The sequence below is a fragment of the Hippopotamus amphibius genome, chromosome 7 (genome assembly GCF_030028045.1).
Source record: "Hippopotamus amphibius kiboko isolate mHipAmp2 chromosome 7, mHipAmp2.hap2, whole genome shotgun sequence".
NCBI classification, from domain to species: domain Eukaryota; kingdom Metazoa; phylum Chordata; class Mammalia; order Artiodactyla; family Hippopotamidae; genus Hippopotamus; species Hippopotamus amphibius.
The window spans coordinates 5,481,824-5,496,721 of record NC_080192.1 but is presented as its reverse complement, the minus strand read 5'-3'; the positions used below and the strand labels follow the sequence as shown (position 1 = coordinate 5,496,721).

Sequence of the window (14,898 nt, the reverse complement as noted above, 5' to 3'; positions counted from 1 at the left end):
AGTTCACTGTGACCTCTTAGACTTGGGGACTAGAAGCCCAAGGGGTCCCGTGGTCCCCCTGCGAGGCAGGGGAAGGGGCTTCTGCTCGTCCTGCCTACTCGCCCCAGTCCCAGCACCAACCACCCTGTAGGTGCCTGGCCCCCAGCAGACTGAGCGCTCACTGAGGACAGGCACCAGATGGGACTCTTCTCTGCACCCCTGGCACCTAGGAAGGGTCTGGGCACCATGCACGCTTAGGGAGTGAAAGCTGGCATCAATAACACGACCCTTTCCTGTGCTTATAGTGCATCTGGGACGGGCAGGAGCCCTCGCCCATCACCTCACTCATCCTCACAGCCGCCCAGCAAGGGGCTGAGGTGGTCCCTCCTACCCCAGAGGAAAGCCCAACTCGGAGGGGTGATGTCATCTGCCCAGGCCATCCAGCAGATAAGCTGCACAGCTGTATTCAAACCCAGGCCTTCAAGTCCAAAGTCAGGCCCCTAATCTCTAAGCACCAGTGCTTCCTACAGACCCTCTCCTGGTGGAGAAGAGGAGAGGGAAGGGACAGGAAGGGAAAGGAAACGTGAACTTGGCCACCTGAAGTCCACCTGCAGGACTCAGAGCAGTGACAAAACCCCTAAAATCCCGACGTGTCCTGAGACTTGCATCCCAAAGCACACCAGAGAAGGTGGAATCCTCCCTCCTCCTCGGGGCCTGAGTCTCTCGTCCTCCTAAGGAGGAGCAGGGGCGAGGCTGTCTGCGGACCAGGGGACCTGACTGTCCCTCAGCCGCTGTGTGACTCTGAGCAGGCGCCTGCCTTCTCTGAGCCTCTGGACTAACATGGCAGAGCACCTAGCACACAGGACTCGCCAAGGGGCCGCTTCGTCCCTCCTAGGGCATTCCAGGTCCCATCACAACCTGCGACAGGCTTGTGCTCAAAGTAAGAGCCCCTCCAAGGACCCCAGAGCCGGAGCCGCCTCTGCGACTGTACAGTTTATGATGTGGATTTCACAGCAGGGAAAACGGGGGCTCGGAATCACCCGAGGGCAATGACTTGCGAGAACCCAGATCCTGCCCCCCAGCTGCTCTTCCTGCTACACCAGCTGCTGCTGGAGATGACTTCCAGGGCCCTCCTCCTCTAGCTGAGAGAAAACCTTTCAGCAGATTTTTGGGACCAGTTCTTCAGTTCCCTTCGTGATCATTTCATGTAATGAACTTTACAGGCCGTGGGGGTCAGGAGGATGGAGGACCTTCAGAAGCACTGGTTTCAAACTAGTGCAGGTCATCCTTCCTGCGAAAACTTCTCACGTATCCTGTCTCCACCCCACGAAATGGATGAGAAGCATGGACTAGACCAAGGTTGAGAACCACGAAGAAAGCAAAAAAGGAACAGAAAGTACTGGTCTACGCAAAGCCCGTGACTCTGCTTCTCCTTCACTCCCAGGCTCGCAGTCAGCTCAAACGAGCCTCGTGCCATGCACACGAGTGTGGGCAAGTCACTTCACCTCCCAGAGCCCCCGTGCCCGACTTGTGAAAGGCGAGACCACCTCTGATCAGAGAGCTCTGAGAGGAGTTTGCTGTGATGACAGATGCGGACCTTTGTGAGCGGGACGGCCCGGAGCCCAGCAGGTCGTCAGCTGTTGTTAGTACTGTCACCTGCTGCTGGCTTACACACGGTTCTAACAAGGGAGGCTTCAGGTAACCCAGCCCTCAGGTAAAGAAGCAGGCAGGGGGCAGACAGAGAAACAATAAGGGCCCGGAAAGGCCATAAGGGCTGTGGAAAAAAAATTTTTTAAGTTTTAAAAAGGAGGCTCTCAGGGCTTCCCTGGTGGTCCAGCAGGAAAGAATCCACCTTCCAACGTAGGGGGATGTGGGTTCGATCCCTGGTTGGGGAATTAAGATGCCACAGGGCAACTAAGCCCGTGCACCTCAGTGAAGAGCCCGCATGCTTGCCGCAGCTAAGACCCGACGCAGCCAAAAATTAAATAAATAAATAAAGATCCAACTCCAAAATAAATAAATACATAAGTAAGTACATAAATACATAAAAAGGAGGCTCTCTAGGGCTCTGTGCAAGGGGACCCCACATAAGGATCTCTGGCCACCACTGGGTTCTCTGTCACCAAAGGAAAGAGCCACATGTTTACTCTCCTTGTGAAAAACTCTAGGGTATGTTTTTGCGTGTCTTTGAAAGATGCAAGTTACAAACGAGATGTCAGTTTTGCTTATCTAGAGAACTTCCTTAAACCTACTCCTCATTCTTCATCAAGGTGCCCAGGAAAGTCCCCGCAGGCCCCCAGCAGGCCCCCAATGCAGGGCCCCTCTAAAGCATCCCCCACAAGCCCCAAGTGCATGCTTTTCGAGTAAGCGCTAAGCCTGGGCTTCCCTGAGCCTGCCAGCTACTTCCCAGCCTCCATCGCCGTGCCACGAAATGGAGGGACACAGAGACACCACTGCTCATCTGCAATTCCAAAATCCTCGGGAGCGCCCCAAACCAAGTTTCTCATAATCCACACGGAGGCACACCTGCCCTAAACTGACACGAGGCTATATATGGTCTTCACTGACCCCTCTTAACAGGAGGGGCCAAAATACAGACCCACCCACACCCAGCTGAGGGGTCTTACATGCAGGAGCGGTAACGGTGGCTCCAAGATCTGACCAATTCTGAACCCCCAAACCTCCTTCCTTTCTTTCTTCCCAAGGACAGCCCAGCAGCACCTTCAGACTTTCCCCCATACCTCCACTGACAGCCCCTACTCCAATCTTCCTCGGAGGACCAGGCCTACCCCTGGGGTGTCTGGGACCCTGCACAACTAGGACAACCAAGCGCGCAGCTCTTCCAGCGACCTGCCACCCTGCTCCTCCAACAGGACCTCAAGGCCGCCACCCTCTACATCGGGCGTCAGACGCACTGCACTGTCTAGATTCAGGCGTCTCCCTCCCTCTCCAACACAGAGGAAGCAACGGAAACCCGCAGGAATGTTCAAACAGCAAAGCTGCTTCTTTTCCCTACAAACCTCAGAAGAGGCACTACACAATAATCTCTTACATCAGGTCCTGGACACTTTAAATCTCCGCTCTGCCACTCATCAGCTGTGTGACCTTGGGCAAGCAACTTCCCCTCTCTGAGCCTCAGTGCCTACACTGTAAAGTAGGGGTGATCATCCCTACGTGACACGGTGGCCATGAAAAAGACGTCAGTTAATGGGAGGAAATGTGGATGCCCTGGGTCCTGCCCGACACCAGGGTGACGGAGGCGGCCCTGAAACAGGGGAACACACCAGGCACGCGCCCCGGGCACAGCCAGTCCCATCCCCCACCCGGTGCCCACGCAGGATGTGACGGACGCACACAGCCCTGATGCCCGCTTTATCCCGTTTCCAGGATCATCACCAGGGCTCCGCACTCATCAAAGGCTGAACCGGGCCCAGGAACAGAGAGGCTGAGGGACTGCCCAAGGTCACACAGCCAGCCGGACAACGGGAGGGATAGCAGGGAAGAGGAGGTGGGCCTGGGCCTATCCTCCTGGGAGCTCCTGCCCAACAGGCTCCATCCGCACGGGACGCTACCTGGCCACGGACATCGGGGCCCACCTCCAAAGGCCGGTCTCCCCAGACGCCGGCCGACCCCCCCCCCCCCCGCCCTGTCGGGGTCCGGGCGCTCCCCCCCGCCCTCCGCTCGCGACGGGAAGCCCCCGGCGCGGGTGCCCAGTCCACGCGGGCGCGCCGCAGAGCCGGGCGGGGCGGGGCGGGGTGGGGTCCGCCCGGGGCTCACCGGACTTGGGGTAGGTGACGATCCACACGTCGCTGGGCCGCACCGGGAAGTTAGCGATCTCCTCCATCTTCCCGCGGCAGAAGGGCGGCAGCCGCACGCCGTGGAACTCGAAGTACTTGCTCTCGAACTCGCCCGGCGTGCTGGGGGTCTCGGCCTCGCTCTCCGCCATGCCGCCGCCGCCGCCGCGCCGCCCGCTCCCGGTCCGCACCCCGCACCCCGCTCCCCGCCCGCACCCCGCGCCCGCGCCCCGCCCCCAGCCGCCGCGCAGCGCTCCGCAGGCGTGACGTCACGGCGCCGCCCGGCCCGCGCCCCGCCCCCAGTCGGCCCTGGCCGAGGCGCTCCGTGGCCGTGACGTCACGACGCCGCGGCGCCCGAGCCGGCGTGGAAGCGGAGCTCCGCGTGTATGACGTCATGGCCCCGCCCGAAGCGCGCCGGCGGCCCCCCGCAGACGTGACGTTGTGAGGCCTCCGGGCCCGCCCCGCCCCGCCCCGCCCCGCCCCGCCCCACCCCCGGCACCCGGCCGCCCCGAGGGCTGCCCGAGACCCCGGTCCGCCCTCGTCCTCCCAGCCCTCCGTCCGCATCACTCCGTCACGCGAGCGTGCTCCATCCCAGGGACTCTGTCCCTCAGCAAGCGCTCAACACAGGCTCAAGAAATACTCCAGCTGGAAGGGGCCTTAGAGAGTCATTCATTCGTTCAACAAATATTCGGAGAGCATCCGGTCTGTACCAGGCACCGGTCGAGGTTCCGGACCGGTGAGACTGGCGAAAGCCTAGCCCTCTTGGAGCTTACATTTGTGAATGACCGAGATAGTTTCAGCTAGCAGTAGGAGCTGTGAATAGCATGCTTCACAATATCCTGGGGGCAGAGAGGGGGCTCATTGCAGATTCCCAGGGACCCACCCCAGACTTCAGGATACCCCAGGCTCTTGGAGAGTGCCCCGCAAATCTGCATTTAAAAAGTATTTCTTACGCAGACTACAATTTGAGAACAACAGGATTCCATAGAGGTTTTAGAACAACCCCTCATCCATCCCCTCCCGAAACAGACACAGGCATACCTCATTTTATTGTGCTTTGCAGATATGTTTTTTACAAATTGAAAGTTTGTGACAACCCTGCATTGTCAGATGATGGTTAGCAATTTTTAGCAATAAAGTGTTTGTTAGTTGTCATGTACATTCGGTTTTTTGTTTGTTTTTTAGAAATAATGCTATTGCACATTTAATAGACTACGGTACAGGGTAAACATAATTCGTGTGACTCGCTTTATTGCAATATTCACCTCATTGCAGTGGCCTGGAACCGTTCCTGCAGTACCTCTGAGGTATGCCTGTATCAAGCACCTGCTGTATGCCTAGGGGAACACAGAGATGAGAATGATAATGTCCTGGTTTAATTCTCTGAAGTTCAGTGTCCCTGGCTGTGAGAAAGGAATGATAATCTCTACCCCTAGATACTGTAGTTGAGAGGACAGAGATAAGTACACCAGCAAGAACCCAGAGTAGGTAGGCAGGACCTTCTTGCTCCCTCTCCTTCTTCCCCTGGACTGAGACACGTGCACTCTGGCAAGGGGGACACACACGTGGGCTGACAGGCAGGGGCCACGTATACAGGTGGATGAAGAGAGCAAAGAGAGCATTAACTCTGATCCAGGAAGCTTGAGAATGTCTTCACAAAAATCAAAGAGAAGATTCCAAGTACCAAGGCATCATTAAGGACAATGAGGTAATGGCATGAAGACAGGTACCAAAGGCTGGAGGAATTGAGCGAGTGAATAAGTTGATGTTTCAGATGAGGAAGAGCAAGGAAGAACCCTGTCATTTTAGATTGGAATCTAAGGTATTGACATGAATTTACTATTTTAAAAAATATCTATTTCTTTTCTGAAAAGGCCTTTAGGCACTGTATTCCAGCAATACCATGCACAGCTAGTGCCCAGATCTTGGTTTCTAAATACTTCCCCACCAAAAAGAACCAGGGTATCTTGGAGAAAAGGTAAATTCCAGGGCTGGGCAAAGAAAGTACAAGATGAGCATAAAATATCTTTTCTGACAAAAACAAATAAGAAGAAACTGTTAAAATGATGGGGATAGGTCAAAAGAACACAGGAACTAGCTTGAAAGACCAAATTAGGAGCACTTTGCACATGTTAGACAAGGATTGGAAACAACTCAAATGTCTGTCAACATTAGACTGGATAAAGTGTGATACATTCATACAGTGGAATTCTTACTACACAGCGATAAAAAAAAAAAAAGTAATTACTGGTACATGCAACTACACAGGTGAATTTCACAGTGAAAATGGTGAAAGAAGGAAGCCAAACACAAAAGGCAATATGTTGTGTGATCCCATTCATATACAATTCAAGGACAAACAAAACTAATCTATGGTCAGAGGTCAGAAAAGTGTTTAATTTGGAGCAGCGGAGGGTGTTGATTGGGAGTAGACACAAGAGTACCCTGCAGAGTATTGGAAGCATTGTATCTTGCTCTCAGTGATGGCCACATGATGATATAGGCATAAGTATAGATGAATATAAATGTGAATATAGATATAGATGCAGACACAGGGTCTGCTTCATGTTCATGCAACCAGGGGAATCAGAAGGGCCCTGCACTTGGGGTTTAATGCTCTGTGGTCAGCATCTTAAAATTCTTAATAATTTTATCTTGGAACTTGTGCTTTATAAATGGAGTCTGATAGGGCAATGAAGCATGTGGCGAAGCCTTGGAGCCTTGGTTCAGTGGTGGTCCCCCTGCCGCCTTCCAAGGTCTTGACTGCTCACTTCTCTGTTCTCTAGTGTCTCAACTCTGTGACCATGGGGCCTTGGGGCCAACACCAAGAGGGTCAGGTCTGATGTTGGCAGGCCATGGCATCTTAGAGTAGAGCATGATAGAAGCCATCCCTGTCTTCTCTGTCCTAGACTGGCAGCATCCCAGTGCATTTGGTGGATGAATCAACAAAGGTAAGCCTCTCTCCCACCATCAATTCAAGTATCCACTTCCCTGGTGGGGATATTGTGATAGCCTTGGGACAGCAGGCCAATGAGAAGGGGTGATGCCTGGCTTGAGGTCTCTGCTCCCAGCCAGGGCAAGATGCCTCAGCCCCGACAGCTAACAGGAGGAAATGGACAGCCAATGGGCTGCTCTGGGAGTCATGGGCTGGGTCTCCCAGGCTCCTGGGAGGGTCTGCAGGTACCCCATGAGTACCCCAGTTTTGGAGAGAGTGGCATTAAATAGACAATTAAAAACACCATGCAGGTTGAGAGATTGTGGAAGAAAGCAAAAAGTTTTATATTTTAGTAATTTTAATGACATGTTTTAATGCCATTATGTTAATGGCCCTACATTTTCATCTTCACTGGGACCTGCAAATTATATCCTATATAGATGTATATGTAAAAAAATTATTGAGGCATACACAAGATTTGTGTGTGTATGTTATACCTACATAACAATTTACTCTGTGTGTGCATATATATATTTAAGCTAAATGAAAATATTTTAAGGGGTATTTGTTAAAATGAATTAGAAAAGGAACAGTGGGAAAAAAGAACATATGATTCCATACTGAAACTAAGAAAAAGCATGAATGAATGAATGAATGAATGAGGGAAAAAAAGAAAGCTCTTCTTTCCAGTAAAATGACAACTAAGAAATATAGCAGGAATGATGGAGTTATAAAATCACCATTTTGCTGCCATCATAGTAATTAATCAGATAAGTATATCATATGATAAGCTAAAACCATCAATGGGTGCAGATTTGTCGGGGAAAATGTATTTTTCCAGTCTCAGTGCATCTACCCACATATTACTTATCAATTACAAAGGCAAAAGGATAACTTTCTAGTGAAGAAATCTGGCAGACACCATTTTAACCAAATGATCAAAATAAACATCACCAGTTTGCATGGCAAATTGACAACAGTGCCTCCTGATGTGATGTACTGAGAAGAACGCAGAATCACTTATGTGGTTTTCCCACCAAAAATTCATATCCTGAATCTAATAATGAGAACAGAATACAAAACCTAAGCCAAGGGACAGTCTATAAAACAACTGACCTGTACTCTTGAAAAATGTCAATGTCATGAAAGACAAAAATAAAAAAAGTTGGAAGAACTGTTCTAGATAAAAGGAGACTAAAGATAACTTACAAGGATGTTCCCGGAACAATTTGCAACATATGAATATGGAGTCTATGTTAGCTGGTAATATTGTATTAATTTTTAATTTCATGAATTTTAAAACTACTGTGGTTATGCCAAAGAATGTTCTTTTTCTAAGGGAGGACATGCTGAAGTATTTGGGGGTGTAGAATTATGTCTGCAACTTATTTTCAAATGGTTCTATAAAAACCACAATTATAACACTAATGTGAGTGCATGTGTCATATACATTGAGAAAGAAGGAAAATGTAGCAAATGCCACAATTGGTGAAGGTAGGTGATGGTATCTGTTCATTGTTGTATGAGTTCTCTATTAGTGCTGTAACAAATTACCACAAACTCAGTGGCTTAAAACAACGCAAATTTATTATCTTACAGTTCTGTAGGTCATACATCTGATGCATATGTCACTTTGCCAAAATCCAGGTGTGGAAAAGCTCCATTCCTTTCTGGAGGCTTTAGGGATGAAGCAGTTTCTTGCCTTTTCCAGCTGCTAGAGGCGCCCACATTCCTTGGCCCACAGTCCCTTCCTCCATCTTCAAAGCCAGAAATGCCCTGTTTAGTCTTTCTCACATCATATTACTCTGATACTGACTCTTCTACCTCACTCTTCCACTTTTAAGGTCCCTTATAATTATATTAGGTCTCCCCAATAAATAATCCAGGATAATCTGTTTTAAGGTCAGCTGATTAGCAACCTTTATTCCCTTTGACATGTAATATAACATATTCATAGGTTCTGGGGATTATGATATGGTCATCTTTTGGTGGGTCGGGAGGTGTTATTCTGCCTACTTCTTGTAACTATTATTTGGGTTTAATTTTTTTCAGAATAGAAATCTAAAGAAAAACCTCTGTTAACATAGAAAATCCTGATGACTCTACAAAAAAAAAAAAAAACTACTAGAGTGAATAAATGAGTTTAGCAGGTTCATAAGACACAAGGCCAACAAACAAAACTCAATGGTATTTTTACATACTAGCAACAAACAATTGAAAATTGAAATTTTTAAAATGTCATTTGCAGTATCATCAAAAAACATTAAATGCTTGGGAATAAATCTAAGAAAACATGTGCGAGATTTGTGTAACAAAAGCTACAAAACATTGATGAGATAAATTAAAGAAAACCTAAAGAAATGGAGGCATATAACCTGTTCATCAGTTGGAAGGATCAACATTGTTAAGATGCCTATTCCTCTCAGAATTCATCTATAGAGTCTATGCAATCCGAAGCAAAGTCCCAATGCGCTCTTTTGTAGAAATTAACAAGCCGGTTCTAAAATCTATATGAAAAAACAAAGTAACTAGAATAGTCAAAATAATTTTGAATAAGAATAGCAAAGTTGGAAGGCTCACACCACCTGATTTCAAGATTTACTATAGACCTATTTACCTTAAAGCTATAAATTGGCATAAGCATAGATATAGGTAAATGGAACAGGATAGGGAGCCCAGAAATAGACACACATATATGTGATTGATTCATTTTTGACAAAGGTATCCTTAAAGAGCAGGAAACAGAAGCTTCTTATGAGCCCAAACTGTCCATCAAGGCCTGGTCTTCCCCATGGGTAGTGAATGTCCCATCTCTGGGGGTATGTAAGAGGCTGGATAGTCTTTTGTCCTGTAGAGAGTCTTCCTAAGTAATGTGCATCCGGAAGTTCTCTGCCCTCTGAGATCCCTATGGCTGCAGAGTCCGGGAAGCGGCCGCCGGTCGCTGTCCGCGGTGCTGAAAGCGCACAGCTCAGCAGAACCGAATGCCCGCCCAATCCCGGACTCTGGCTAGCCACAATACCCAGTGGCCCTGGTTTTCTTTGTTTTATGTTCTATCTTGATGCATATTTTCCTATGTGTACGTACTACCAAATCTTTAAGGTTACATTCTCTTTTATTAAGGAAATGTCAAACATATACAAAATTAAAAAGAATAGTATCAATATAATGAAGTTCTATGTACCCATCACCCATTATCAACTGTTACCAACTCAGGTTTCATCAACTCTCACCCACCCCTCCCCACTCAGATTATTTTGAAGCAACTCATGTATTATATCATTTCTTTCACAAACATTTCGGCATAGATCTCTAAAAGATATGAAATGTTTGAAAACACATTCCCAATACATTAACACAACTAAAAAGTAATGATTATTCCTCAACATCACCAAATATCCAGTTAGTGTACATTCTTAGATTTACAGGTGGGATGCTAAGCTCAGAGGGGTTGAGGTATCTGGGGATGCCTAATGTACACAGGATTTAGAGCTGGGGCAGAGGTCACCCACTAGCATCACGTGACCCCAGACACAGACTGGCACATACCAGCCTGCTTGCCACAGGTGACATTAAGGAAGTTTGAGTCACAGGGTACTGGCTCAGGCAGGTGATCACACCCACAGGGTGGCCCCTGAGGACACTAGTGCCCAGGAACTACAGGCTCCCATCACACTCCTGCCCAGACAGGTCTAGCTCAAGATCAGAATTTCTGCAGAAGAGTCCTGAGCATCAGTGTTTCTATGCAGCATTCTAGTATGCAGACAGGATGGAACCACGGCCTGACCTGGGCTTGAATGCTAACTCTACCACTGACTTGCTGTGGGACCTGGGACCTGGCACTTCACATCTCCGAGCCTCAGATTCCTTGTCTGTTTAAATTGCCACCCTCAACCTGCCTTTGCACCTGCAGCCCCCACTCCTGGAATGACTTTCTGCCAACCTAAATTCTAGGCTTCTGTAAAGACCCAGGTCAGAAACATTTTCCTCTGTGGCTAATCATCTCTCCTCCCTCTGACCACAGTGGTATTAATTGTCTACATTATGGGCCCAGAGCAGAGCTGGAGGCCCTTTAGAAGCCAACTAGTCATTTTAAAGACAGGGAAATGAGGAATGGATCAAGGAAAGAATTTCCCTTCATCATAGAGCAGGTGCACAATGAGCTGTGATGCTCCAGGGATCCTTCTGCTGCCTGGAGCGCACACTTGGGCATTTCCAGCTCTACCACTTACCAATGCACATAGCCTCTCTGTGTCTCAGTTTCCTCACCCATAAAATGGGGGAGAATAATGGTTACCTCCCAGAGTTGCTGTGAAAATCAGCTGAGATGACTGGCTTTGAAAACTGTAAGTGGTGAGCTCTTGTGAGGGTTAGATTCCCTATTACCTCCACAGATATATAAATAGAGGCATGTGAGCTCCTTGGGGCATCTGCCTCAGGCATCAGGACACACCCAGCAGACAACTGACACTCAGAAAGCCAGTGGGGGGGGGGGGGGCTTGCCGCCAGCCCAGAAATGTGGTGCAAAAATGGAGCCATGGCTATGCCAGGGCTCCAGGGTCCTGAGAGGTCCTTGGCTGGGACACCAGGAGAAAGAGGAGGGTGGTGGCCCCATGACTTTAGCACACCTGATGGGCACCATGGTGCAGGGTCCAGGAGGGTTCTGACATCATACAGATCTGGGCCCCAATCTCAGCTCCCCCGAGTTTTGTCTGGACTGTCCCCCACCCAGGGTCAGTATGAGGCACCAAGGGGCCCAGTGGTCCTCCTAGTCTGACGCCTAATGCAAAGCAGAAGTGTAGCTGATGCACTGTCACTCCCTGCTCCCCCTTTCTGAGCAGCAGTCCCGACCATATGGTGTATTCTGCAAGGAGCGTTTAATTTTCTCAAGTAAATATCCCACGAGGTGTGTTATTGTCTCCATTTTATACAGGGGGAAACGGAGGCTCTGAGAGGTAAGAGGGTTTCCCTAGGTCACTCCGCTGAGTTGCAGAGATCGGACTGAAACCTGAGTCAACCTGATTTCAGAGCCCAGGGTCCCTCCTCCACTCGGAACACCTCAGGGCTCTGTTTCAGGAGGATGTAAAGGTAGCAAGTCAGGGAACTCTGACCTGCATCAGCTCCTGGGTGGTCTGCTTTGTCAGCTGAGCCATCTTCAGGCTCAAGGAAGAGCATGGCACTGGTGGTGGATGGGGGCTCATTGAAACCCACAGGGGTTGCTCAAACCAAGCTCATTCATTCTGAGACCACATTAATAGAGACAGTGACCAGGAGATGAGAGGTGAAAGGCAATTCAGGCCCAGTGCTGGTCTTATCACACTGAGGGCAGTACTGGACCCCGTGCACCTGGAGGGACTTGGACAAACAAGGGGCTGGGGCCTACTGAGGAGCGAGTCTAGGTTGGGGATGTCCCTGAGGAGTGGTTATAAGGCATGTGCTGTTCTCCATGCAGAAGAGCAGCTTCAGAGGGAAGAGATCACCACCTTTTTATCCCTGCCAGGCTGCCCCAAGGCAGAGGGAGCAGGCAGGGTCCGTGGGCTCAGAGTGCAGAGCTGGGATCAATGGGAGAAAGCCATGTGAGACAATGCCTAAGAGTTAAATAAGAGAGAAAGTGGGAAAGTACTAAACTGTGAGGTACAATGAGCGATGCTTGTGAATAGTCTCTGCAACAACCCAGCTGTGAACAGATGAACTGGACACAAAACCCATGAGTAATAAAGACTAAAGAGAAGTTTTCAGAGCAGAGTGTTATAAGCAATTGAGATATTCAGCCAAGTAAGCTAGAGGCATTTAACAACATGCAGCTGAGTGAAGGAGGCTGCTGGAGAGGAAGGTGGGAGCGGCCAATTCTTTCTCCTTGTCTGAGATACAAAACAGAGCAATGGTGGGAAGTTGCTGCATAACATAGGGAGATCAACTCGATGATGGCTGATGACTTAGAGGGCCGGGATAGGGAGGGTGGGAGGGAGCCACGGGAGGGAGGGGATATGGGGATATATGTATAAATACAACTGATTCACTTTGGTGTACAGCAAACACTGGCACAACAGTGTAAAGCAATTATATTCCAATAAAGAGCTTTAAAAAAAAAGCAATGAGGACAAAGATACCCCAGGGCGAACCCCAAAGAACTGACAAGAGAGGGGGTGAGGAGGGGAGGCCCGATGCCCATGGGAACAGAGGCCTTTGTCCTTGATGGGGACAAAGGACAGAGGGGCAAGAATATTCTCAGAGGCCTCCTGAGCCTCTAAATCCTTAATCTGGAGACCCATGTGGCCAGGCCTCCCTCTCCAGTGGCAGAGGAAACCCCAAACTCAGCACCGGGGAGTGGGGACAGAGCATCCCCGTTCTGTGCAGAGAGGACCACTGGGGCCTGGAGGTTACCTGACTCAAGATAGGGTAGCCCCCTTCCTGATGCAGGGGACAAGATCTGTGCCCACTCCCACCCAGCTGACGGCAAGAGGGGGCAAAGGCCAGCTCAGCCCCCTCGGATGGTGGAGACGGGTTGGGAGCTGGAGGGCCTCTTGTACGTCCTCACTCTCCGTCCCTCTCCTCTCCCTTTTCAGCCCCATCCCCATCCCCAGGCCTCCTGGACATCACTCACCTTTTACTCACCTTTTTGCTTCTCTGCTCTCAACCCTCCAGTGAGTGCCCTCCATGCCCCTGCCTCTGCCTACCGCCCACGGGCTCACCAACCCCATTGCGCCCCGTCACTCCCATGGCTCCAGCCACATCTGGCTGCTCGGCTTCTTTTCTTTTTCCATAGTTTATACTAGGGTTTACTCTTGGTGTCGTACATCCTATGGCGTTGGACAAGTGCATAACAACATGTAGCCGTCATTACAGTGTCATACAGGGTAGTTCCACTGCCCTCAAAGTCCTCTGTGCTGGGGGGGTCACATAACTAGCTAGCATGCCAGAGTCTGGTTCGAGCGCAGAATTAACCAGACAAATCGCCCCACCAACTAAGAACAGCCATGCACCACCACCCATAGAATTGAGAATGAGATATCAATCTGTCAGTCTTGTCCGTGTCCAGGCCGGGTGAGGTTTCCCCGGACTTCCCTGGTGGTCCAGTGGATGGACTTCACCATGGAGTACAGGTTCAATCCCTGGTTGGGGAGCTAAGATTCCACCTGCCTCACAGCCAAAAAACCAAAATATAAAACAGAAGTAATATCGTAATAAATTCAATAAAGGCTTTAAAAGTGGTCCACATAAAGAAATCTTAAAAAAAAAAAAATCCTCTGTGTTCCACCTCTTCAGCCCCCACCCCTCGCATCCCTGGCAAACACTGATCTTTTTACAGGGGCCATAGTTTTGCCTTTTCCAGAATGTCATATAGTTGGAATCATATGGTATGTAGCCTTTTCAGATTGGCTTCTTTCACTTACTGATACACATCTAAGGTTCCTTCATGTCTTTTCATGGCTTAATAGCTCATCTTTTTAGCTCAGAATAATATTCTGTTGTCTGGATGTACCACTTGTTTATTTATCCATTCACCTCCTGAAGAACATCTTGGCTGCTTCCAACATAATTACAACATTTTTGTTTCAACAATTGCAACATAATTGGTGTGGCAATGATGAATAGAGCTGCTATAAACATCCATGAACAGGTTTATGTGTGGATATAAGTTTTTAACTCCCTTGAGGAAACACCAAGGAGCATGATTGCTGGGTGGTTGTGTTCCTCGGTTTCTTGAACAGACCAATTTCATTCTCAGCCCAGGGCCTTTGCACTTGCTGTTCCCTCTTTACACTTGCTGGTCCCTCTGCTCACAAAACTCTTTGCCAGCTCTCACCTCTCATCTCAGATCTCACCTCAAATACCACCTCCTCAGAGAGGCCTTCCCGGACCACGTGGTCCCATGTTGCTCCCCTCCAGCCCTCCCCACCGCCATTCCCGCCCTCCTATCTCCTCACAGCACTGCCTTTCCTCGGGATCACCTTATTTTCACATTGTCCTGTTTACTGTTTAGCATCTGCTCTTGCACCCAAACCAGAAGATAAGTTTTGTTCCCTGCTGTGTCCCCAGAGCCTATAATTCATTAAGTCAAATGAATGAATGATGATGTCTTTTGTTCACATAATTGCTCCTTTTTCTCTCACACCTGCCTCCATTTCTCCACCCTCCCCATCCCTCCCCAGGCTGAGTGTCTCTTAAGGGCCTGGCCAGGGGCTCAGTGTG

The 14,898-nt window shown here is 49.3% G+C and overlaps 1 protein-coding gene across 4 annotated transcripts in view; it reads right to left on the bottom strand.

Moving 5' to 3' along the window:
• Positions 1–3,925, bottom strand: part of SULT4A1 (sulfotransferase family 4A member 1) — a 30,305-nt gene extending 26,380 nt beyond the window's left edge. For all 4 annotated transcript variants that reach the window (XR_009054728.1, XM_057742098.1, XM_057742097.1 and 1 more), the window contains exon 1: positions 3,757–3,925. Coding sequence is in view for 3 of the 4 variants with exons in the window: in XM_057742098.1 (XP_057598081.1) it covers positions 3,757–3,925 (169 nt within the window). In the remaining variant the exon portion in view is untranslated. The remainder of the gene's footprint in view (positions 1–3,756) is intronic.
• Between the last annotated feature and the right edge of the window lie 10,973 nt (positions 3,926–14,898).